Source organism: Schistocerca americana, chromosome 1 (genome assembly GCF_021461395.2).
Source record: "Schistocerca americana isolate TAMUIC-IGC-003095 chromosome 1, iqSchAmer2.1, whole genome shotgun sequence".
Taxonomy (NCBI): Eukaryota; Metazoa; Arthropoda; class Insecta; order Orthoptera; family Acrididae; genus Schistocerca; species Schistocerca americana.
The window spans coordinates 563,381,130-563,405,131 of NC_060119.1; the positions used below are offsets into that span (position 1 = coordinate 563,381,130).

The following is a 24,002-nucleotide window of genomic DNA, read 5'->3' on the forward strand; positions in this document are numbered from 1 at the left end:
TAGTGCCTTCTTAGAGACAAGGGCAGATCTTTTTTTGCGCCTCGTTCCAGGAAAATTTGCGATCTGCCTGCAGTAGTTATTGTAAGGAGCATGCCTTGCTACAGAAGTCCTTTATAACTCACCAGTAGGATGAGCACATTTCAACAAGACTTCTTACATCATGAATGTTTTTTGTCGGGATGGATTCCATACCTTTCATTAGGTGCAAGATTTTTCTTTCTTGGACAGTGAAGAGACATTGATTCAGGTAGAAACTTGCAGTTTGAACACAGTTCAACACAGTTCTCAGTCAGCCTAGATGTTTGTCAAATATCTTTGAAAAAAACGACAATGTCATACAGACAGCAAACACACATCATTCCTGTAAGATGTCAAAGCAGATTGTCCACCATATGCTCGTAGGTGGTTGGAGTGTTATGTAATCCAAGCATCAAGCTGTCTACTGTGTTACCAATGTGCAACAATGGGTAAACATATTTATTTGTTTATTTATATATAAAAACAAAGATGAGGTGACTTACCGAACGAAAGCGCTGGCAGGTCGATAGACACACAAACATACACACAAAATTCAAGCTTTCGCAACAAACTGTTGTCCATCAGGAAAGAGGGAAGGAGAGGGGAAGACGAAAGGAAGTGGGTTTTAAGGGAGAGGGTAAGGAGTCATTCCAATCCCGGGAGCGGAAAGACTTACCTTAGGGGGAAAAAAGGACAGGTATACACTCGCACATACGCACATATCCATCCACACATACAGACACAAAATGTGTCTGCTTGTGTCTGTATGTGTGGATGGATATGTGCGTGTGTGCGAGTGTATACCTGTCCTTTTTTCTCCCTAAGGTAAGTCTTTCCGATCCCGGGATTGGAATGACTCCTTACCCTCTCCCTTAAAACCCACTTCCTTTCGTCTTCCCCTCTCCTTCCCTCTTTCCTGATGAGGCAACAGTTTGTCGCGAAAGCTTGAATTTTGTGTGTATGTTTGTGTTTGTTTGTGTGTGTATCGACCTGCCAGCGCTTTCGTTCGGTAAGTCACCTCATCTTTGTTTTTATATATAATTTTTCCCACGTGGAATGTTTCCCTCATTATATTTGTTTATTTATTTTGTGATTTTGTTCAGTTGTTTGATTCTTGATGCAGAAATGCCATGTTTCATCCTTCTTTTTTGCAAGAATCACATGTGAGGACCAAGAGCCCACTGAATGGTGTCATCTTGCAGCACCATCTCCACTTCATCCTGGATTATCTGTAGTTCATCCAGCACCATCCTGTGTAATAGTTGGCCAGTTGTTGAATGATTCCCAGTGTTGGGACAGTGTTTGATCATGACCCTTATGGTCTGTCTTTCTCCACTGCAGATTTGAAAACATCCAGAAACTGAAGCAGAACATATGACACTCACTGATATGAATCCTTTGTCAGTCCAGGTCCTACATGCAGTTTGATAGTAGCTGCCTCCCTTGCCTTGTCTGTAGTGGTACTGGGGCATGATTTTTCATCAGTGGCATTAAGCTGCCCTTCGTGGACTGGATTGGTTGTTCCCCTGTGCATATATGTTTAGGGATGAGTTGTGGTTGCCTGTGGCATTTCGGGACCCATATTTCCCTTGGCCACCTACAATGCTTATGATTGTCATTGGCATGTACAAAAACTTCACAGTTTGACGATTTGAACTTGTCTTGTTCATGACAGCAGGATAACAATGTCATCAATGGCAAACAGCCAACCAGGACAGTCTTTGCTATGTGTGCTTGTTGAAATAGTTTTGTCTATCTGGAACTCTGATCTTCCACAGTCCATGACTGTTTGCAATGCCTACAAGAAATCCCATCTGAAAATGACACTATGACTATATTATGATAAAATTCAAATGGCTATGTTCTGCTATTGATAGTTATTCTTGCAGTACATGTTCATGGATGTATTTCCCGTTAGTGACTTTCAGTTCAGTTGCTTTCTTATCAAAAAACATAGATCTCCTTTGCTGGCAAAGATAAGCATTCAGCATTACACAGAAGGGAGCCCTTAGTTGACTAGTGCCCTGAGGTGTTGGCCATCAATAATGACATCAACGAATTTCCAGACATCTTGGTGATAGTCATGTGTGGAGGATTTTCACCTGTGACAATCTCACTTCCATAGATAATAACCTCACTTAATTCCCCTGAATTCAGCAGCTCAGTGATTGGGTGGTACTTCTGTATGCTAATGCTCAACAGTTATGGCATGTTGGAGAATGATCTCATTGAGGGTATGGTGATGAGCTTCACCCCACAACTGACAGTATTCATCTGCAGTCGACGGGCCTGAATAGAATTGTTGTTCTGGTTGACATCTGGTGGCTTAGTGGATGTTAAAAACTTATCTTCTTTCTCTGCAATAATGTACAGCTTGTCAAGGGCTTGCACAGTGGAAACATACAAGCTTGTTATCCTCTGCCCTCCAAATGTCTGTTCTTCTGCAGGGTGAAACAGTTGGTCCATTCTTCCTGGTGCATTCAGCTGGTGGTGGAGATAGGTGCTAAAGATTGATACACCTACTCTTCAACATTTTCTATCACCTCCAACGTATAGGGTTGACATTTATAGCTGCTATCTCTTGCTTACTCGGTTGTAGTTGCTATAAAATGCTGTATCTCTTCTCTCACCACCTCATGTATGAGAGAGAGGCAGTGTCATTGTGGGCTTCCCCTACAGCCATAGAGGGACGACATTTGGGAGCCAGTCATGTGTCTGCTGTCTGATTTTTCTGTGTCATTTTCTGGATGCACTGGCATCAGTTGATGAATTCCTGTGTTATGACATCCTGAACCAGAAGTTTATTACATGCCTTGTGTGACTCTGTTCATTTTGTCAGCTTCTGTCATATGTCGATTCACCCAGCTACTGAGCTTCTCTTTGTTGTTCTTGAACTACTACTTGACTGGCCATAAAAGTAAAAGTACATATCTGCAAAACACCTTCTGTCATCCAGCAACTCGCTCAAATCTTTTCAGCCATTTTGTCATGTCCTGACCAGCGTCTCCGGAAAACACTGACAGATGTGCAGCTGACTTACAGTTGATTTGGAATCGATTGCTCGCCTGAATACATGGACCACTGCTTGTATTCCAGTTCCTGTCTGTGTAGGTGACGGCTTTTATGTTGCCTAATTGGAGCCACGGAGGTACAGGTGTCTTCGTGTACTCAATGTCTCCACCAAACAATGTCCTGTTGTAACCAGAATCATGTCCACACTGGAAAACAAGGTGGTCAGTGAAGTACATTGCTTAGCACTGAAAACACTGTGATGATGAACTACAGTACTCATTCAGAACAGAACCAAACTCCTGGATGGAGAGTGCTTCTATTTACACAAACATCGAATATTCCAGAGTGTTCAAACATATGAAATTTCGAGAAGCTTCCACAATGAATAAATACAAAATAACAAATAACTGCTGGTGATTGGGTTTGACTGGCTAACCACAAGGCAGACAGCAGTGCTGATAACAATACCGCACTGCATACAACACAGCTTGTGGCATTATAGAATACAATGATTAAATGGGCTTGATCATAGGTAAAGCAGGTGAGTGACTTCAATATATGGTAAGGATATTGGGTAAACACAGTCGCTGCAAAGGAGATTGTTTAAAAAATGTGTGCAACACATTCTAGAACATTGCTGAAATGTGTGGGACTGAGAGAATCCAGTGGATATATTGAACATGAGGACAGTGTAGATGTTCACATGTTTGTTTGACTCGCAGCAGAGTGTGATGGAAATGCTGAAAGTCCTGAATGAAATAATGCCATTTATCCCATGAATGCAAGTGCCTATTTACAAAGTTTGAAAACCCCGTATTAAATGAAGATCTAGGTGTTACTACAGCTACCTATATATCATTCCTGTGGAGATTGCAAATACAAGATTAAACTTACTACTGTGTGTGTGTGGAGGCATTTAAACATTCGTTCTTTTTACACTCTATGCACAAATTAAATGGGAAGACACTGAATAAGCTGCAGTGGAGAGTACCCTCTACTATGTACTTGAGTGGTCTGAAAAATACACTGAGATGACGAAAGTCATGGTATAGTGATATGCACATATACAGAAAGCAGTAGTATCGCGTACACAAGGTATAAATGGGCAGTGATTTGCTAAAACTGTCATTTGCACTCAGGTGGTTCATACGAAAAGGTTTCCGATGTGGTTATGGCCGCATGACAGGAATTTAGGCTTTGAACTTGGAATGGTAGTTAGAGTTAGATGCGTGGGACATTCCATTTTGGAAATTCTCTTTAGGGAATTGAATATTCCAAGATCGACAGCGTCAAGATTATACCGAGAATAACAAATTTCAGGCATTGCCTCTCACCATGGACAACACAGTGGCTGATAACCTTCTCTTAATGGCTGAAAGCAATGGCATTTGCTTAGAAATGTCAGTGCTAACAGGCAAGCAACACTGCATGAATAACCACAAAAATCAATGTGGATGTACAATGAACGTATTCGTTGGGACAGTGCTGTGAAATTTTGTGTTAATGGTTACGGCAACTGATGACCGACCTGAGTGCCTTTGCTAGCAGTGTGACATCACCTGCAGCACCCCTCCTGGGCTTGTGACCATGTTGGTTGGACCCTAGATGACTGGAAAACTGTGACCTAATCAGACGAGTCCTGATTTCAGTTGGCGAGAGCTGACGGTAGGATTAGAGTGTGGTGCAGACCGTGAAGCTGTGGACCCAAGTTGTCAATGAGGCACTGTGCAAGCTGGTGATGGCTCCATAATGGTATGGACTGTGTTTAAATGGAATGAACTGGGTCCTTTGGTCCAATTGAACTGATCATTGGCTGGAAATGATTATGTTCAGTTACTTGGAGACCATTTGCGGCCTTCATGGACTTTGTTCCCAAACAGTGATGAAAATTTGTACGGAAGGCAGTGCGCCATGTCACTGGGCCATGATTGTTTGCAATTGGTGTGAATAGTATTCTGGACATTTCGAGCAAATGATACGGCTACCCAGGTTGTCCAACATGAAACCCATTGAATAAACGAGAGCTCAGTACATGCAGAAAATCCTGCACTGGCAACACTTCCATAATCATGGACAACTATTGATGCAGCATAGCTCAATATTTTTTCAGGGGACTTCCAATGACTTGTTGGGTCCACACCATGTCCATTTGCTGCGCTGTGTGGGGCATAAGGAGGACGGACATGATATTAGGAGGTATCCCATGAATTTTGTCACCTCAGTATATGGTTGTAGATATGTAAGTGAACAATATTGTGTTTTGCATTAAGATCAAGTCGACAAACTTTAATTGAAATCAGAATGAGAATGAATGTTAACAACAGGTGAGACATAAGTGTTGTTATCTTTTGCCAAAATAGGAACTAAGATGGACTGGCAGAAAGAACTTTGCATTTCAGATTTTTCACAGCTTCTTCGCCAAGACAAGGAGGAAGGTTCAGAATATATATATAAAAAAAAGGGTGACATGTAAATATGCAAAGAGACTGGAGTGTCATTCCAATTCCTGAATTGAGAGAAACAGTGCGAAGGATCTGCTCACTGCTTAAGACTGCTGCCTTGCTTTATATCTCTGTCGTGATCAGAATGTGTAATGACTTTTCCTTCCCTCAAGCATGTTTGCATATATTGTCCACATTTTACAGTTTTTTTCTGGTCCTCATCAAGTTCCTGTTTTTCCAGTTGGTTAATACATTTAGTTTCATTTTCCTCTGCTAAAGTTATTGCTTGCATTTTTCTAAAATTGCTTTGGGCAAAAATTTGTGTTTCAGTTCATTAAGCAATTTCGTGGCTTGTTTCGACATTTGTGTTTGTTGTGCAGTGATTTTACTGCAGATTTTAAATTGTTTTCTGTGTATTTGATTTATTATTATTTAAGTGACCAACAATGCACTTCGTGTTACGGTTCCCATTGCTCCAGTGAGAATAGATATCTTTATTGGTTTGTAAAGAAAAAAAGTAGTAGTGTTCATGGTTCTTATGGGAAACTAGACTGAGAAATAATTCTGTGTACCTTGGAAAGAATTGCCTTTACTTTTATATTTATTCCTCCATTTTGACAGCAATAAATATCTATTGGTCTCCTGTGGTTTTCTGCATAGCAGTACTTCCTTTTAATAAATATCTTTTTCTTCTGTAGGGCCATGCAAGAAGTTCAGTTGGATTCTAAAATTAAACTATTAGATAGTCCTGGAATTGTGTTTGCTTCATCTGATGGACGTGGTGATGCATCTGTTGCATTGAAGAATGCTGTTAGAGTAGAAAGCCTAATGGATCCAATGACACCAGCTTCAGCAATTCTTCAAAGAGCAAACAGGGAACAGGTAAGAGAGCCTACAGGTTGGTATGAAAGTCACTTCTTTATATCATCTGTCTTGGCCTGCTGATAAACATTCATAAGGAAAGTCATGTACCACTTAATGATTTAAATTATCTAACCTTAGCATATTAAGTATTCGACATGTTTTTTAATGAGGAAATGAATCCCCCTCCCCCCCTCTATCTGTAAGGTGGCACTGCTGTGGCAGTATTTGCTATTGCAGGGTACATCTGTTAATAGGTGCTGTCTCTGGCCGCTGAAACCGGACTGCGAGCAACTGTGTCCAATGGGAGAAGCAATCTGTGAATGGTGGGGGGAGTAAGGAGGGGCAGGGGCAGAAAGGGGTAGCAGGGTAGGGGTGGGGGAGGTTGTAGTGCTGCTTGTGGAAGCATTCAGGGATGCGGGGAAAGGGTAGGCCTGCTAAGTGCAGTTGGGGCATTTGAGGGGGCTGGGGGCAAGTAGAAAAGGAGAGAGATGTAGAGGAGGGAAAAGGCTAGTGTGTACATTGGTGGAACGGAAGGATGTGTAGTGCTGGAGTGGGAGCATGGAAGGGGATAAATGGGTGAAGGACAGGGACAGGGGCAAGGGGGCTATGGGAATAGAGGAGACATTGCAGGTAGATTTCCCACCTGTGCAGCTAGGAAAAGGAAGAAAGGGTCCAGATGGCCAGGCTGTGAAGCAGTCATTGAAGTGAAGCATGTCGGTGGAGGAAATGGCTGATATTAATATATTTATATATAAAAGACACCAACCATTTCCTCTACTGACTGTCCACAATTCCAGTTCCTTTACCACATGGCACGCCTGCTTGTCACTATTGGTGCCACTTCCCTCTGCACTACCATCCCCAGGCTTTGCCACTATTAAACAATATCTTTCCCACCAGCTGACTGACTCCAAACCTATGATTTCCTTCCTGGTCACCATGAACAACTGTATCCTCACCCCCAATTTATTGACCTTTGAACGTATCAACTGCAAGCAAATCCATGACACACCAATAGGCAACTGCATAGCACCATCCTCTGCCAACCTGTTCATGCCCATCTAAAGGATTCCTTCCTAACACTCAGAATGCCAAACCCCCTACCTGGTTCAGAGTCATCGATGGCATGTTTGTGATCTGGACTGAGGGTGAGGATACCTTATCCACCTTGAAGATGGCTATGTCATACCTCCATCCATATAAAACCTACCAACCACAAGCAATACCTCCACTTTGACAACTGCCAACTATTCCATATCAAGAAGTCCCTTCCATACAGCCTAGCCACACTGGGCATCTGTAGTGGCAAGCAGTCCCTCTCCAAACATACCAAGGGTCTTACTGAGGCCATCACAGGCTGAAATTACCTTCCCAACCTTGTACAGAAACAGATTTCCCATGCCTTTCTCTAGTGACAGCAATTGAATCACATTCTTCACCAAGGTTTCAACTGCTTCTCATTGTGCCCTGAAATTAGGAGTATCCTACACACTAACCTTTCCACCCTTCCCAAAGTGGTATATTACCACCCTCCAAACCTATGCAATAGCCTTGTCCATCCCTACTCCAACATTGCTACCAACCCCTTGCTTCATGGCTCATATCCCTGGAACAGATGTAAATGCGAGACCTGTGGCATATATCCTCGCGCCACCACCTACTCCAGTTGAATCATAGGAATGACCTATGCCGTCAAAGGCAAGACTATCTTAAAAAGCAGTCATGCAATCTACAAACTAAGCTGCAACCCTAAGCTGCAACCACTGCACTGCTTTCTACTTGGGCTTGACAGCCTACAAGGTTTCTGCCCACATGGATGGCCACTGACAAACCATGTCAAAGAGACAGCTCGGCCACCCATTTTCTGAACAATCTGTCCAACACAGTCTGCTTCATCCATGAGTGCTTCACAGCCTGCATCATCTGGATCCTACCTACGAATACCATCATTTCGGAATTGTGCAGGTGAGAACTCTCCCTGCAACATAACCTAATTTCCCCCAACTACCCTGGTCTCAACCTTCACTAGTCTGTGTCCTTTGCCCATATATCCCCTTCTCTGACTCCAGTCCAGCACTAGACAGCCTTCTATTCCACCAATACACCCACTAGTCTTTTCCCCCTCCCCTACTTCTCTCCCTCCCCCCTCCCCCCCTCCCTGCCCCATCTCCCAACCTCCTGACCTCACTTAGTAGCACTACCCTGTCCCCACATATTCCTAGATGCAGCACTACACTCTCCTCCTTCCCTGCCCTGCTGCCCCTCCACACCCCAGCCTCCTCCTCATCCCCAACTATCCACAGATTGCGACTCCTATCGGGCGCAGTTGCTTGCACTCCAGCCTCTGTGACCAAAGACAGTTGCCAGTTTGTGTGTGTGTGCGCGCGCGCGGGCAAGGGGGGGGGGCGCTTAGAATTGCTGCAAAGGTCTTTTAAGAACAGAATATTTTGATCTTAGAAGACACAATATTCTCTTCCCACACCTGCATCATAATCATCCTAATCATTGGTGCCAGTAGGGTGCTAACAGCTAGCAGAAATAGTTGTTGACTGTTTGTTTGTGTGATTTTAGTATGTGTGACAAAATTAATGATCCCACCAAGTGTGAGATTCATTGTGTAGTAAGATTTCTGAATACAGGCAAATGGTTTGCCCTACTGGAATTTACAGGTAGATAATCAATCCCTTTCTAGGCTTCAGAATAGATTTTTATATTCTGGTACGAAAGCTTATAATAAATTGTCATTGAACATCAGGCATACTGGCTGAAAATCACTCAAATATTTAAACAAAAAATAAAAGAATATCTCATTAGCCACTCCTTCTGCAGTACATCTGAATACTTGGACTCACAGTTGTAGATTCTGCCAAACTTATATTGGCAGTAGATGGATTGTGATATGACAGAAACACTCATTTTACGAAAAACACTTTATAACTGAAATCTAAATCTTCTACAATAAACACAAGTTCTGACTGCTGTACCTTCTCTCATCATTTGAAATAAATGTGGTTGCTGAGCACTTCCAGGTCCCAGATAAAGTCAAATAAAAAATTTGTTACTGGTGATGAGACATGGGTTTACCATGAAAGTCCAGAAGCCAAGTGCCAGTCAATGGACTGGCATAATTCACAACCCCCAACAAAACAAAAAAGCCAAAGAAATTCTGAGCCCCAAAAAGATTGTGGTCACAGTGTTTTGAGATTGAGAGGGTGTTCTGTGAATCAGCTTTATGCCTAGAGGAGAGACCATAAATGCAGCAGCCAATAGGCTTTACCAACTATGCTACAACATTCAAAACAAATGGCATGGATTTTTGTCCAGAAGCATTGCCCTTCTCCATGATAACAGACACCTGCATTCTGCTGTGTTCAACAACTTGACAACAGCTGAGTAAGCAGAAGGGGTAGGAAAGCTTGTGGAGTGCATCACAAATGTCTTGAGTTTGAAGATGTCAAAATATATTGTGAAATAAGGGTTCTTTCATTATCGTGAATAAAAATGTCCAGAAAACAAATGTCTTTACTTTTATTTTTAGAAAGACGCTCCCCCCCCCCCCCCCCCCCCCCCCCCCCCCAAATCACATTCTCTTGTTTTTGTCAGAAGCCCAAATTTTCCGGGCTTCAGTCAGTTGCTTATTATAATAAGTGTTGATTATTGTCATGATTACAATGATTTTTGAGAAAAAGAGCCTCCCTAAATAATAACGTACGCTAAGTGTCATGCTTCCTTGTGTTACTTTTAACAATACTTTTTACTTACAATCAGATGATGGAGCTGTACAACATTCCAGAATACTCTACACCACAGGAATTTTTTTCACTTCTGGCCAAGCGAATGGGCAGGTTCAAGAAAGGAGGTGTACCAGACCCAGAAGTTGCTGCAAGGATATTGATTGATGATTGGAACAGGTAATGAAAGTCCTACTTTGATGTTGTTTTCAGGATTATTATTATTATTATTATTAAATAAATGTGGAATGGCAGCTTTGATATAACTAGTTCTTTTTATTGGAGAACTAAGAACTGGTAAATTAAGTGTTTTTTGGACAGATGGTATAGGTCAATGAAAAGACCAAAATATTAAAAGACAATGTGATCATGTTAAGGACAAATAGTTATTGTTTTGGCGCACAGAAATGAAAAACCATGTGTAGCGAATATTAGCAGAAGGAAAAGTTAGGAGTAATAGGATACGATGGAAGGTTATTCATGCAGTTGCTTATACAAGAGCTGTGTTTGTCCTTTACTTTACATTCTTTCTGTCTTTTTGTCAGATAATGTCTTGTTCCTATTTTTCATTTGTTGTCTCATTTTTGTTCTCTGCAGGCAGTACAGTCTGTTGGTACACACACAGTTTTGCAGTAGATATTCCTTATAATGCTCTTCGAGCTCCCTTCTTAAACTTTAATTGTTCTGTGTCATAGAGATACACAGCTCTCTCCCCTCCTCCCTCTCTCCCCTCCTCCCTCTCTCCCCTCCTCCCTCTCTCCCCTCCTCCCTCTCTCCCCTCCTCCCTCTCTCCCCTCCTCCCTCTCTCCCCTCCTCCCTCTCTCCCCTCCTCCCTCTCTCCCCTCCTCCCTCTCTCCCCTCCTCCCTCTCTCCCCTCCTCCCTCTCTCCCCTCCTCCCTCTCTCCCCTCCTCCCTCTCTCCCCTCCTCCCTCTCTCCCCTCCTCCCTCTCTCCCCTCCTCCCTCTCTCCCCTCCTCCCTCTCTCCCCTCCTCCCTCTCTCCCCTCCTCCCTCTCTCCCCTCCTCCCTCTCTCCCCTCCTCCCTCTCTCCCCTCCTCCCTCTCTCCCCTCCTCCCTCTCTCCCCTCCTCCCTCTCTCCCCTCCTCCCTCTCTCCCCTCCTCCCTCTCTCCCCTCCTCCCTCTCTCCCCTCCTCCCTCTCTCCCCTCCTCCCTCTCTCCCCTCCTCCCTCTCTCCCCTCTCTCCCTCTCTCCCCTCTCTCCCTCTCTCCCCTCTCTCCCTCTCTCCCCTCTCTCCCTCTCTCCCCTCTCTCCCTCTCTCCCCTCCTCCCTCTCTCCCCTCCTCCCTCTCTCCCCTCCTCCCTCTCTCCCCTCCTCCCTCTCTCCCCTCCTCCCTCTCTCCCCTCCTCCCTCTCTCCCCTCCTCCCTCTCTCCCCTCCTCCCTCTCTCCCCTCCTCCCTCTCTCCCCTCCTCCCTCTCTCCCCTCCTCCCTCTCTCCCCTCCTCCCTCTCTCCCCTCCTCCCTCTCTCCCCTCCTCCCTCTCTCCCCTCCTCCCTCTCTCCCCTCTCTCCCTCTCTCCCCTCTCTCCCTCTCTCCCCTCTCTCCCTCTCTCCCCTCTCTCCCTCTCTCCCCTCTCTCCCTCTCTCCCCTCCTCCCTCTCTCCCCTCCTCCCTCTCTCCCCTCCTCCCTCTCTCCCCTCCTCCCTCTCTCCCCTCCTCCCTCTCTCCCCTCCTCCCTCTCTCCCCTCCTCCCTCTCTCCCCTCCTCCCTCTCTCCCCTCCTCCCTCTCTCCCCTCCTCCCTCTCTCCCTCTCTCCCCTCCTCCCTCTCTCCCCTCCTCCCTCTCTCCCCTCCTCCCTCTCTCCCCTCCTCCCTCTCTCCCCTCCTCCCTCTCTCCCCTCCTCCCTCTCTCCCCTCCTTCCTCTCCCCCCTCCCTCCCTCCCTCCCTCCTTCCTCTCCCCCCTCCCTCCCTCCCTCCCTCCTTCCTCTCCCCCCTCCCTCCCTCCCTCCCTCCCTCCCTCCTTCCTCTCCAAGATATTCTGCTGCAGTTGCACATGTCCTATTGTTAGATTAGATCAAAACCACATTAATATTTACGTGCTTTAAACATACATATGTATATGGAACAATAAAGATTTAGGTAATAAATTTAATCCAAATTGATCATTGTGAAACAAGAAATCAGGTCCAAATGAATTCATTTTTTGCTTATTTTTCATTGCATTTATTTGTGTGACAACTGTTTCTTCACAAACAGTTCAATGCTCGTCGTACCAGTCAGCAAACCACAAGCTTTAATAGTAAGCAAGATTGATTTTGACACTTGGTGTAAGAATAATAATGCCCAAATAATTGTTATAAATTGTACGAATCTCAGCCATTTTCAGAGCGGAAGTTAGTTGTCACCACGTGTGCAAATGAATTCTTTGAAGCTTATCATGTGTTTAATCTTTTATTGCTTTAATGTGGCTGCAACCAGAAACCATTTGTTTTAAGTGCGACAATATATTCTTTTTGTATTAGTGAATGAGAAGAAGTTTCAACATATATTTTTTTTAGTTAAAACCTTTAGTTCATGTATCTTTTTGTTTGTGATTTTAGAGGTAAAATTAAGTACTACACAGTTCCACCAGAGGACATCACAGATGCACATGTAAGCTCTGCAATTGTGCAGGAAGCAGTTGCTGAATTTGACATAGCTTCTTTTGAAGCTATGGAAACGGAAGTACTGGGCGCATTGGAGTCCTCTAGGAAACAATCTGTAGCAGAAATTAGAATGGAATCCAGTGGACCTGTTGACGCAAATTCTGTCTTTGAGAAGATGGAAGTTGAGAATAAGAGTGAACTTGTATGTATTGCATGGTGTTTACTTTCAGTATTATAGCAGTACTTATGTCGGTTACCTCTGATAAAATTTAGAAGTCTACCATTGTCTGCTTCAGCAGAAAATATTTGCCTTCTTTAGTTTTAAGAAAAGATCTCTTTACATCAAAATAATTTTTTTTATTTTCAAAATGCGTAGCTTACTAATGGTACAGAGGCTGATGAAATATTAGGAAATAACTGTTATGGGAGTTTACATTAAAATTTGTGCAGTTATTTTTGCATCAATTAATGTTTGACTCCATATTTTATTTCAGCTTCCAGACAATGTATCCATTGCATCTAATAAGAAAAAACTACGTTGGAGGAAAGGAAAGGCAAAGGAAACAACTAAAAAGAAAGAAGTTTCTTTTGCAAATGCTGATGGGAATGAGAAACTGAATAACTTTAAGAAACTGCAATTTAAAAAACTGAAAAAAGAAAGAGCTCGGAATGGTAATTATATTTGTTTATTGCTTCACAGCGCACCTTTCTGGTTTTTCTGTGTCTTACCTCTCATTCAAAATATTCCCATTGATTTAAATAAAAACAAAGTGAAAGCGTAGTATGGTTTCAAAAACAATTTTCATAGTATTGCAGATAATCCAACAGTGATGCTAACTATTGGGACATGACATGTGTTCCCTTCTTAATCAAACAAAGTATGCCGTTGCTTATAGTATTAACAAGTATATTTGGATTGAGTTTTTGTAACAAGGCCTCAATGAAGAATAGTGGCTAGAAAACAGGTATTCTTGTAAAGAAAGGTAACAAAGTTGGGGATGGAATATAGCAATAAGCACATTGAAGAAGAAGAAGAAGAAGAAGAAGAAGGGGGAGAGGAGAAAAGAAATGTTAAAAAGGTGACCAAAAGAGAGTAAATAAGTTGGACTGAGTATGAGGAACAAAATGAAAGAAAATGTGCTTTGTAAATAAATTGCCACAACTTACTTTCAGCCAGGGAAGCATATTAAACAACAATATGTTATAAGAACCAAATTTGTTTTGGAACTCAAATTTTGTTTGGTTGCATTATGTGACAAATCTAAGGCAGTGATACTAGAAGAAATACCACAGTCTCTGCTGTCTTGTGTAATTTTGTGATATCTCTAGTTTTGTGTCAGCACAGAGCCTGCATGAGGGGTACTGCACTTTGTCAAGTATTATAAATAATTTTCTGTGGACAGAAGTATTAAAATGGTGTGATGGCTAGACTGCCACATGGTTTTATTGGACAAAATTAATTCAGGCTTCTTTGTATTTGTCTCTCATCTCTTTTGTGATTAAGTGCAAGACCACCATAGGGCCCCAAAACCTTGCAGTGCTACTTTTCTTTCTGTGCTGCAAGTCTATCATTCTGTTCCTTTTTTCCTCTCTACCTTTCCATTGGATGGGTTTCTTTTTGCCAACTGTGCTCGGATCTGCTTTGTGTTTTGAACAACAGTTTTCTTACCTTCCAACCTTGTACACCTTTTCATTATTAATTATACGGTCCCCTTGTTGGGTCTGACTTTATTCTTCTTTTCTGAACTGTACAGAAGTGCGGATCACACAGGGAAGGTTGCCCAGCACAACGTTTATTCCATCTGTGTGCCTTTTTCTCTTTGCACCCTTCTTTCTTGTATCAGTACTACACCCAAAACACAGCAAGGTAGCCATTCTGTTGTGGGTGTGGGTGTGGGGAATATCATCAAGTACCTGCACTGTGGTAGCCTTCTGATCATGCAGGGATCACATTGTTTGAGTCTGAGCTGGAAACTCCCCACGCAAGCTAAGGAGTATATGCCTGACAGGGCTGGGGCAAGAGGCTCTGGGCAACAGTTTACTGAACATGAACTGTTACAGTGGCTGGATGGTGCCCCTGGGGAGATACCCCATTCGGAGTGGGTGGTATCATGGTGTGTACATGAAGTGAATTAAACTTTCTGTTGCTGGTGGCTGCATGGCCCCAGCAGTCTCTTCTGAAGCTCCTCTGTCCCAGAATCGGGGTTAGACAAGCCTTCACAGGAGTCTAAATCATCTTAAGGACAAGAAGTAGTCCTCCAAAAAGAGGGGAATTTTGATGGCCCCTTTGCTGTCAGACCCCAGATCTGCGTCTCCGAGGAATTCCTGGTGGCCCCAATAGTCCCCCCACCACCCCGCCCCCCCCAAACACACACCCATCCTGATTCGGAACAAACATGTATTGACGGTGTATCTTCACAACCACTGGTAGCAGGCAGCACTGGGACATGACCTGCCTCCTTGGTCCCTTCACGCCACCACAGGATACTTGTAGCGTGATCGTCCAGTGGAACTATAGCAGCTTTTTCTGCCACTTGGCTGAGCTACAACATTATTTGTGCAATTCCTCTGTTTCTTGTATTGCCCTGCAGGAAACTTGTTTCCCAGCGACGCAGTTCCTACCCTCTGTGGCTGTCAGGGCTGTTTTAAGAACTGCACTGATGATGAAAGAGCATCAGGTGGTGTTTGCACGTATGTTCTGGAATCGGTTTGGATGCTGTGGCTGTTTGTGTGAATACATCTCTGGAATTTACCATATGTAATGTGTATCTGCCTCCAGACGATGAAGTGTCCCAGAACGCATTTTCTGCACTATTATCTCAGCTCCTCCCACCCTTCCTAACATTGGGTGCCTTCAGTGTCCGCAATGCTTTATAGGGTAGAACTATGACCTCTGGCTGTGATAAAGCTGCACATCAAAAGTCTTTCAAAATGTATTGCCCGCCCGCCCGCTTCAGAAACTAACATGCTGTGTTTGGCGGGATAAGAATCTATACTTTCGTAATAAAAATACGAAAATATGGAGCGTAAATGCTACTGCACATCAAAGATCTTTCCAAAATTTATTTTTCCAAGATTTTTCGTTCCCTGAAGTGCCAGGAAGTTCAACGCTGCTGTATACAACCTTTACCATTCAAAGGATTGATCTTTTTACAGCTCCGAGGGAAAGTATACTGTGACTTATAGAAAAACTGTATTTGTCACTTTGGAAGAAATGTATTTTCACGTGGAAAAAAGTGTTTTTTTAACCGGGAAATCGGGGATTTTTTTTTTTTTTCTTGTCCACGTCTACAACTTGTAACTTCACGCTACCTGCACACCCAAATGGCAGCTTTCTAAGGCCGACTGGAGGCATTACTCCTCCGTGGCAATCTTCGATGAACAACATTTCCCCAGTTTTGGTGATCATGTAGCATATCTTACAAACGTTATCCTTACCGCCACAGAACGTTCCATTCCTTGCACTTCCTCTCTACCGCACCGTGTCTCAGTCCCTTGGTGGACTGAGGTGTGCCGCGATGCAGTTTGCATGCAGAGATATGCTCTCCGCATTTTTAACCATCATCCTATGATGGCCAACTGAATTCATTACAAACAGTTGCATGCACAGTGTCACCGCATTCTTTGGGATAGCAGAAAAGCTAGCTGAATTTCCTTTACTAATTCTTTTAACAGTACCATTCCTCCACCCATCATCTGGGCCAACCTCCGACGGTTGTTTGGCACCATGGACCATTCCCCTATTTTCCGGCATGACAGTAGCAGATGATGTCCATCTCGATCACCTGGACCACTATTTTGCGGAGATTCCGAGCTCCATGCACTATATCCCTGCCTTCCTCCATCAGAAGTGAGTGGAGAAGGTTCAGGCGATACCTTTCTCTTTGCAGAATCGTGAGTGCTACAATGCCATCTTTACTCTGAGGGAGCGAGATCATGCTCTCACTTCATCCCGATCCTCCGCTCCAGGGCCGGACAGTGTTCACATTCAGATGTTGCAGAACCTTTCTCTTGCAGGCAAGCATTTTCTTCTTCATATGTACAATCCCATCTGGGCAGAGGGAATGTTTCCCAGACGCAGGCGTGAAGCCATTGTCATTGCCATACCTAACCCCAGCAAGGACAAACACCTTCCTTCTAGTTATCGCCTCATTTCTCACACCAGCTGTGTTTGCAAGTTGATGGAACACATGATTCCTGCCTGGCTGGTATGGTGGCTAGACTCTTGCAAGTTACTAAGCACTGCACAGTGTTGATTTCAAGCTCACTGCTCTGTGGTTGGTCATCTCATCTCGTCACTTTGTCAACCCATATCATGAATGGTTTTCTCTGGAAATACCAGACTGTGACCGTATTTTTTGATTTGGAGAAGCCTATGACACTGGCCGCATCCCCCGTTTCCTTCAGGAATTTTTAAGACAGAGTTTTCGTGGTATGTGTGGATTCTGCCTTGTCGGGCACCTTTATAAAAAAAAAAAAAAAAAAAAAAAAAAAGCGACGTGCCTCAGCAGTGTTCTCTTTGCTATCGCCATTAACCCTACAATGGCGTGTCTCCGGCCAGGCATCTCTCGCTCATTTTTTGTTGACAATTTTGTGATCTGTTGCAGTTCTCCATGGACTTGGCTCCTCTCTCGCATCTTCGGCAATGTCTCGATTGTCTTTTGCCCATGGAACGTCAACAGTGCCTTTCACTTTTCCACTGACAAAACCATTTGTATGAATTTCTGGCAGCGCAGTTGGTTTCTCCACAGTCTTTACATCTTGTGCGTGTTGCTCTTCTGTTCGTTGAAACTAAGAAATTCCTGGGGCTCATGCTCGATAGGAAACTTTCTTGATCCTCCCACGTGTCTTACCTGGCTGTCCACTGTACACGGTCCGTCAATGTCCTCCGTGTCCTCACTGGTACCTCCTGGGGAACAATCGGACCACCCTCATCCATTTTTATCGGTCCCTTGTCCATTCAAAACTAGACTAAAGGTGTTTCATTTATGCATGTGCATGTCCATCCCTCTTACGTTCTTTCAGTAATATCCACCATTATGACATCCATTTGGTCACTGGCGCCTTTTATGCTAGACACAATTGAGTCTTTATGCTGAAGCTGCCAAACGTCCAATGTCATAGTACCATGACTTCCTCTTTAGCAGTTATGCATGCCGTTTGTCTCCCATGCCAGGGCACCCATCCTACACCTCCTTCTTTGACACCTCCTTGGATTGCCCGTATGGGGCACGGCCCTCTTCTCTGTAACCTTCTTGAGTTCATTTTCGGCTCTTCTTCCGGCAGCTTAACTTCTCGCTACCCGCCACTTTCCCAATGGGTGTGAAGCCTTCACCATCTTGTCTTCATGCAGCGGCCCGTGCTCACCTTGGCCTTCATTCAGTTTCTAAAGACATTACTCCAGCTTCGCTCTATCGTCATAATTTCACGACCTTTGTACAGAACTTTTTGATAGTAACTTTCTGTACACATTTTGTGTACGCTTATGGCTCTGACTGACCATGATATTGCGTGTACCTTTGTCATTGGCACTGATGATTTTCGGTATTGGCTTCCAGAACACTGCTCAGTATTTACAGCAGAGCTCTTCGCCCTATATCAGGCCCCGCAGTACATCTGGAGACACAGGCTTTTCAATTGCATCATCTGCTTCGATTCTCTGTGCCCTTCAGAGCCTCAGTATGCTGTACACCATCCATCCCTAAGTGCAAACGGTTCAGGAAAGCTGCCTCTTGCTTGGTCTTGATGGAGTCACTGTGATGTTTACGTGGGTTCCAGGTCACGTGGGTCTGATGGGAAATGAGGCTGCTGATGCTGTTGCCAAGACTGTAGTCCTCGTACCTCGGCCCGCTAGTTCTTTCATTTGCTTTGATGATATCTGTTTTACTGTCTGTCAGCAGGTGGTGCCAGTTTGGCGTCACCACTGGTTCTTCCTTCATGAGAACAATTTCCGGGAAATTAAGCCTCTTTCATTAGCTTCGACGCCCTTCTTTCGGCCCTCTCGCCATGAGGAGATCAGTTTAGCTAGGTTGCGTATTGGGCACTGTCTTTTTAGCCATTGCCATTTGTTAAGTGGTGCTCCCCCACCACTATGTGCTCATTGCCCTCAACCGCTGACAGTTTGACATTTTCTGATTGGAGTGGCCCTCTTTTAACCACTCACATTCTCATTTATGTTTGCCATCTGAGTTAGCAGCTGTTTTATCAAACGATGTGCAGGCTGTCGACTGTGTTTTACTTTTGTGTGTCTTAACAATATGGCAAAGGACATTTGATCCCTAGTTTAGGACCTCCATTTCTCTATGGTGTATTTTATGGACCTTTCTCCAAGACCTTGTTTTTAACTGTGTTTCCTTCTGTTGATGCTTAACGTGCAGTTCTTTTTAACTCCATATCCCCCCCCCCGCCCCTCTCCTTAGTGTTCTATGGTTCTGACATGGTTGCGTATGACCCTAGTTGTTTTTGCACCCAAAAACAAAACAAAACAAACAAAACCCACCACACGGAAATATCAATGCGGTTGCCCAGAGCACAACTGCAGCCATTCTGTCGGCAGCTGACTCAGCGATACCCTCTTCCGTTGCTGGACCCACGAAATTGCCTAGACCATTAGAGATAAGTGACATCCATCAATGGAGCATCTCATTGCTTTTAAATGGCTCCATGACCAGGTCTGCCACCTCATCGAAGGACAGAATCAGAAACGCTGGGATGGATAGGTTGCTACCATTGGACCACATACCCCTCTTTCGGAGGTTGGGGGAGGATTCAACATCTCTATGGACTCCAGTACCCCGCGAGTGTATTTGGTGTGTCTGTGAATCCAGACACTGTTGCCTAACATCTTGCTTTTTATTATGCTTGAGCCTCTGCATCTGAGAATTACCAGCCCGCATTTTATATCCTCAGACTGTGGGTAGAGTGACGCCCTTTACCCTGTACTACATGTCAGGTGGAACATTATAATGAGCCTTGCAGTGACCGGGAATTCCTTAGTGACCTACCCCTTTGCTCTGACACAGCTCCAGTGCCAGACCGAATCCACAGTCAAATGCCCAAACACTTATCAACGGATTGTCAACATCACATCCGTGCCATTTTCAACCATATCTGAAGTGGAAATGAGTTCGTGTCTCAGTGGCGAGCAAGCACAATTGTCTCAGTACTGAAACTGACTAAACATCCCCTTAAGATGGACAACTATTGGCCAATTAGCCTCACTCTCAGATGTATGGTGAGTTAATGGCTGTGTTGGTTCCATGGGTCTCCGTATCTTTTGGCTCAACCTCAGAGTGGTCTTTGTTGTGACAATTCAACTGCTGACAATTTGGTCTCCCTGGATTGTGCTATTTGGTCAGCTTTTGCCTAGTGTCAGCATCTTATTACTGTCTTCCTTGACATTGGATCTATGACACCACACAGCATCGCCACAAGCTCGCTACCCTCCATTTGTGGGATCTCTGGGGCCAACTCCCAATTTTTATCCAGAACCTCTTATCTCAATGTACTTTCTGGGTTTAGTTGGTGCTTCCTATAGTACTCCCCATATACAAGAGAATGGGGTCCCACAAGGCTCTGCATTGAGTGTGCCCCTTTTTGCAGTAGCTGTCAATGGACTAGCTGCAACTGTGGGGTCTAGTGTCATTAGCAGGCAACCTCTGGAGAACCTGCTGTACCTAAGTTGTATAAAGCTTAGTCAGGCATGTTGGACTCTGTCTGAGTGGCCCTTATTTCCCCAGCCGCTCATGTGACTGAGATAGAACCCTCGAAATCATCATCTTCTCCTTCCAGGAGAAAGGATGTACCACCTGGGAGTATTCACACCCATTCATCCAAAAGAATGAGAGAGGCTAGTCCTCCTGATAATAAGAGTACTTCGGACTGCAGTAACAGGCCTCATGCAGTCGTGAATAACAATGTGTCTCTGGTGATACAGAGGAAGGAGGGGACATTTGAAAAAGCGTCTCCCTTTTATATCTATAAGGGTTTGGAAGGTCATGCTGGAACATTAAAATCTATAAAACGATTACGTAATGGGTCATTGTTGCTTGAAACTAACAGGTCAAAGCAGGTAGACCTTTTTAAGAAATCACAGAAACTGGGTGACTGTGATTTTGTTGTTGAGATACACACCTCTCTCGACTCCAGTAAGGCATTGTCACATGCCGAGATATCATGGACATGGACATAGCAGAACTGAAGCAAGAAATCCCAGGGAACGGTCTATTTGGAGCAATAAACGCGTAGGAATAATGGAACTGGAAAGACTGCCACTTTCATTGTCACATTCAATTCTCCAACACTGCCTGAACATTGTATTGTGGGGTTCCTTCAACTTAAGGTTTGGCCTTACATTCCAAATCCTAAGCGGTGCTATAAATACCAGCGTTTCAGGCATACAACTATGAGTTGTGGAGGTGATGTGATCTGCGAGAACTGCGGAAAATCCGCTGATGACGCTGGGTCTTACAGCCTGTCTCTATCTGCATCAACTGCTCTGGGAACCACCCAGTCTGGAGTTAGGACTGCCCTGTTTTTGCTGAAGAATGCAAAATACAGGAGATAAAAGTGACCAAGCGGATCCCCTATGCCGAAGCCAAAAAAGAATATAAGGCAATGGAACCCCCTGTCTTTGACACCTCATATTCTTCCATAGTGCAGAAACCCATTCCCAAGGTGGATGCTTTGACACAGACGACACCTAGTGTGCCTGTATCCACCACAAGCACATGTACTTGCATATGTACATGTCAAGGACAAAGCAGTCCAGGCAGCTGCACCAGGAAAGACCACCAATAGTTACGCAGCAGCATCCAAAAGGTACAAGAAAAGCAGAGTGCCTCTCAATGCCCCCTTTCCCCCTCATCCTCGAAGGACAGGGGGCAGGGAAAGTCTCACATCGTTCAGGTCAAAGGCTGTCCCGAGTGCTGTCAGACGTCATTCTTTTCCATCTGACTGATGAGCAGGACATCATGGAGTTAGATGCCTTGGATCCAGGCAGCCGCTCCACTCCCCCTCGCTCTTCAAGTGCTTCAAGTTACAATACTAGCATGTCGTGACACAAACTAATGTTAGCCTATCAGAGGATTTATAATTTTGACCGTGCGTGTATGTCTAACAGATGAAGGTATCGGACAGTAATTTTGAATATGGTGAATTTAACAGAAAAACTAAACAGGCTTTAAACTTTGGAGTTTAATGAAAGTAGTAAGTTTTGTATATGAATGAAACAATGAGTGGTCGCTAGCCCAATTAAGCACATGAATTTGGAAATACATATTTAAGAAAATTGAATATTAGTTGTTGAAGTGGCTTTCATAAGATTTCCTTTGGATAGCACACTGGATACAAACAGACATAGGGCTATCTAAGCTGAGGGTAGCAGTAGTTACCAGTAATGCACAAACCAGTAATCACAGAAAGCAAAATTGTAGTCAACTCATAATAATGACAGCTACAATCACGATCATTATGTGACTCAGTACTGAGGTGTTATTGCAGGAAGCGCCAAACTAAAGTTGGGCGTGGAGGGGCTTCTAACATAACTGACATGTAACAACCAGTAATAAAAAAAAAAAAAAATCACAATTACACTGTTTATACTTCCATTTCTAGAAATGTATCAGATTTCCTTTGTAGCAATAATATGAGAAGAATATGGTGGGGACCCATAAACTGATACTGTATCACTAGTCAAACTCTTATGATTATTTCAGTAGCAAAATTTAATTCTTGGCTTCGCTCGGAATAGTTTATGTTTTTATCCTTTTCAAGGCAAATTATTCAACACTGAGCTCAATTAACTTCAAAAATTTGTTTATGATGACAATCAAAACTAAATTAAATTTCAAATGAGTATAACTTATTTGCCTTTTATCATCACCTGTGAAGCAGGTATTTTAGACAGTAACATTTACACAGTCTGGAACTGAATTTTTGCAAAACAAAACTTTGCAATAAGTTGAGAGTATTTTAGTAAAATTCTAACTAACTTCAACTTTTGCTAATCCTTGCACATTTGACAAACATGAATAAATCACTAGTTCATTTTAAACATGATACTTGGATTTATGCCGGCCGAAGTGGCCGTGCGGTTAAAGGCGCTGCAGTCTGGAACCGCAAGACCGCTACGGTCGCAGGTTCGAATCCTGCCTGGGGCATGGATGTTTGTGATGTCCTTAGGTTAGTTAGGTTTAACTAGTTCTAAGTTCTAGGGGACTAATGACCTCAGCAGTTGAGTCCCATAGTGCTCAGAGTCATTTGAACCATTTGAACTTGGATTTATAAACACCTGGAAGAGGACCCTGCATAGGTTCATGATCAGGATGGAAGATATGGTTTTAAACACAGGTTTATAGCACTTGGATTATTATTGAAATTACACAAATTAACTGGTCTGTGCTCTGATACATATCTGTATGCATGAAGCCGGTGGAGCAGTGGGGAAATTGTGGTGGCAAGCAACATGACAGCTAATTGTACTCAAGGCTCTTGATGTTTGAATGCTCTATACAATTTGTTCTTGGCAATGGATTTTTAACATGTTAGAGCATTCGTTATTGCCGAGAGCACCATGCAACAGCCAAATCCACATCTGAGGAAAAATTCCTTGCAAAGCGGCTTCCAATTGCCTTCCTTGGCACTGTCGATGTGTACCATGCAACGGCTAGCCATTGACTGTGTACCGTTCATGCCAAGTAGGCGTCCAGTTCGATCGCCAGAACCACCTTTTGCATCGCACCAAGCCACTTCTGTTGCGGAGGGACTTCCATACGTCTTTCACATATTACAAACACAAACGCCCTAAGCATGAACCAGCTTCCAATACACATTGTTCATCTTATAAACTTACATATATTATAAAATTTCATTATTTTAAACATCATTTAGCTTTTTCCATATATACATTACAATACTTTAAATTTGGGTCACAAATCAATGACCTTAATCAACAAAGAATACACACTTCATAATTACAGATACACAGTTACATAATATAACCCTACTTCTAATCGATATAAGTGTTACAAACTCCCTGGTGGAAAGATAGGGGCAAATTATAACTACACTGATGACATGGCTTCCATACTACAGTGGAACATGAATGGGTTCAGGACTCATGTGGAGGAACTGAAATGCCTAGCACAGGCACGTCCCTTGTGCTTTTGTTTACAAGAAACACATTTTAAAGATACAGATTCCCTGGCTACAGTGATATACGTTATACTGCAAGTATGACCTATGGGTGGAAAGGGCCAAGGGAGATGTCGCAGTGTTAGTCACTAATGCGCAGCACTCCTCTGCTTTCCCCTTGGTTACTGACTTGCAAGCAGTTG

The 24,002-nt window shown here is 43.7% G+C and overlaps 1 protein-coding gene across 1 annotated transcript in view; it reads left to right on the forward strand.

The window, feature by feature from the left end:
* Positions 1–24,002, forward strand: part of LOC124606458 (guanine nucleotide-binding protein-like 3 homolog) — an 87,380-nt gene that overhangs the window by 53,985 nt on the left and 9,393 nt on the right. The window contains exons 7-10 of the mRNA XM_047138443.1: positions 6,170–6,353; positions 10,104–10,246; positions 12,622–12,868; positions 13,161–13,338. Coding sequence (XP_046994399.1) covers positions 6,170–6,353; positions 10,104–10,246; positions 12,622–12,868; positions 13,161–13,338 — 752 coding nt within the window. The remainder of the gene's footprint in view (positions 1–6,169; positions 6,354–10,103; positions 10,247–12,621; positions 12,869–13,160; positions 13,339–24,002) is intronic.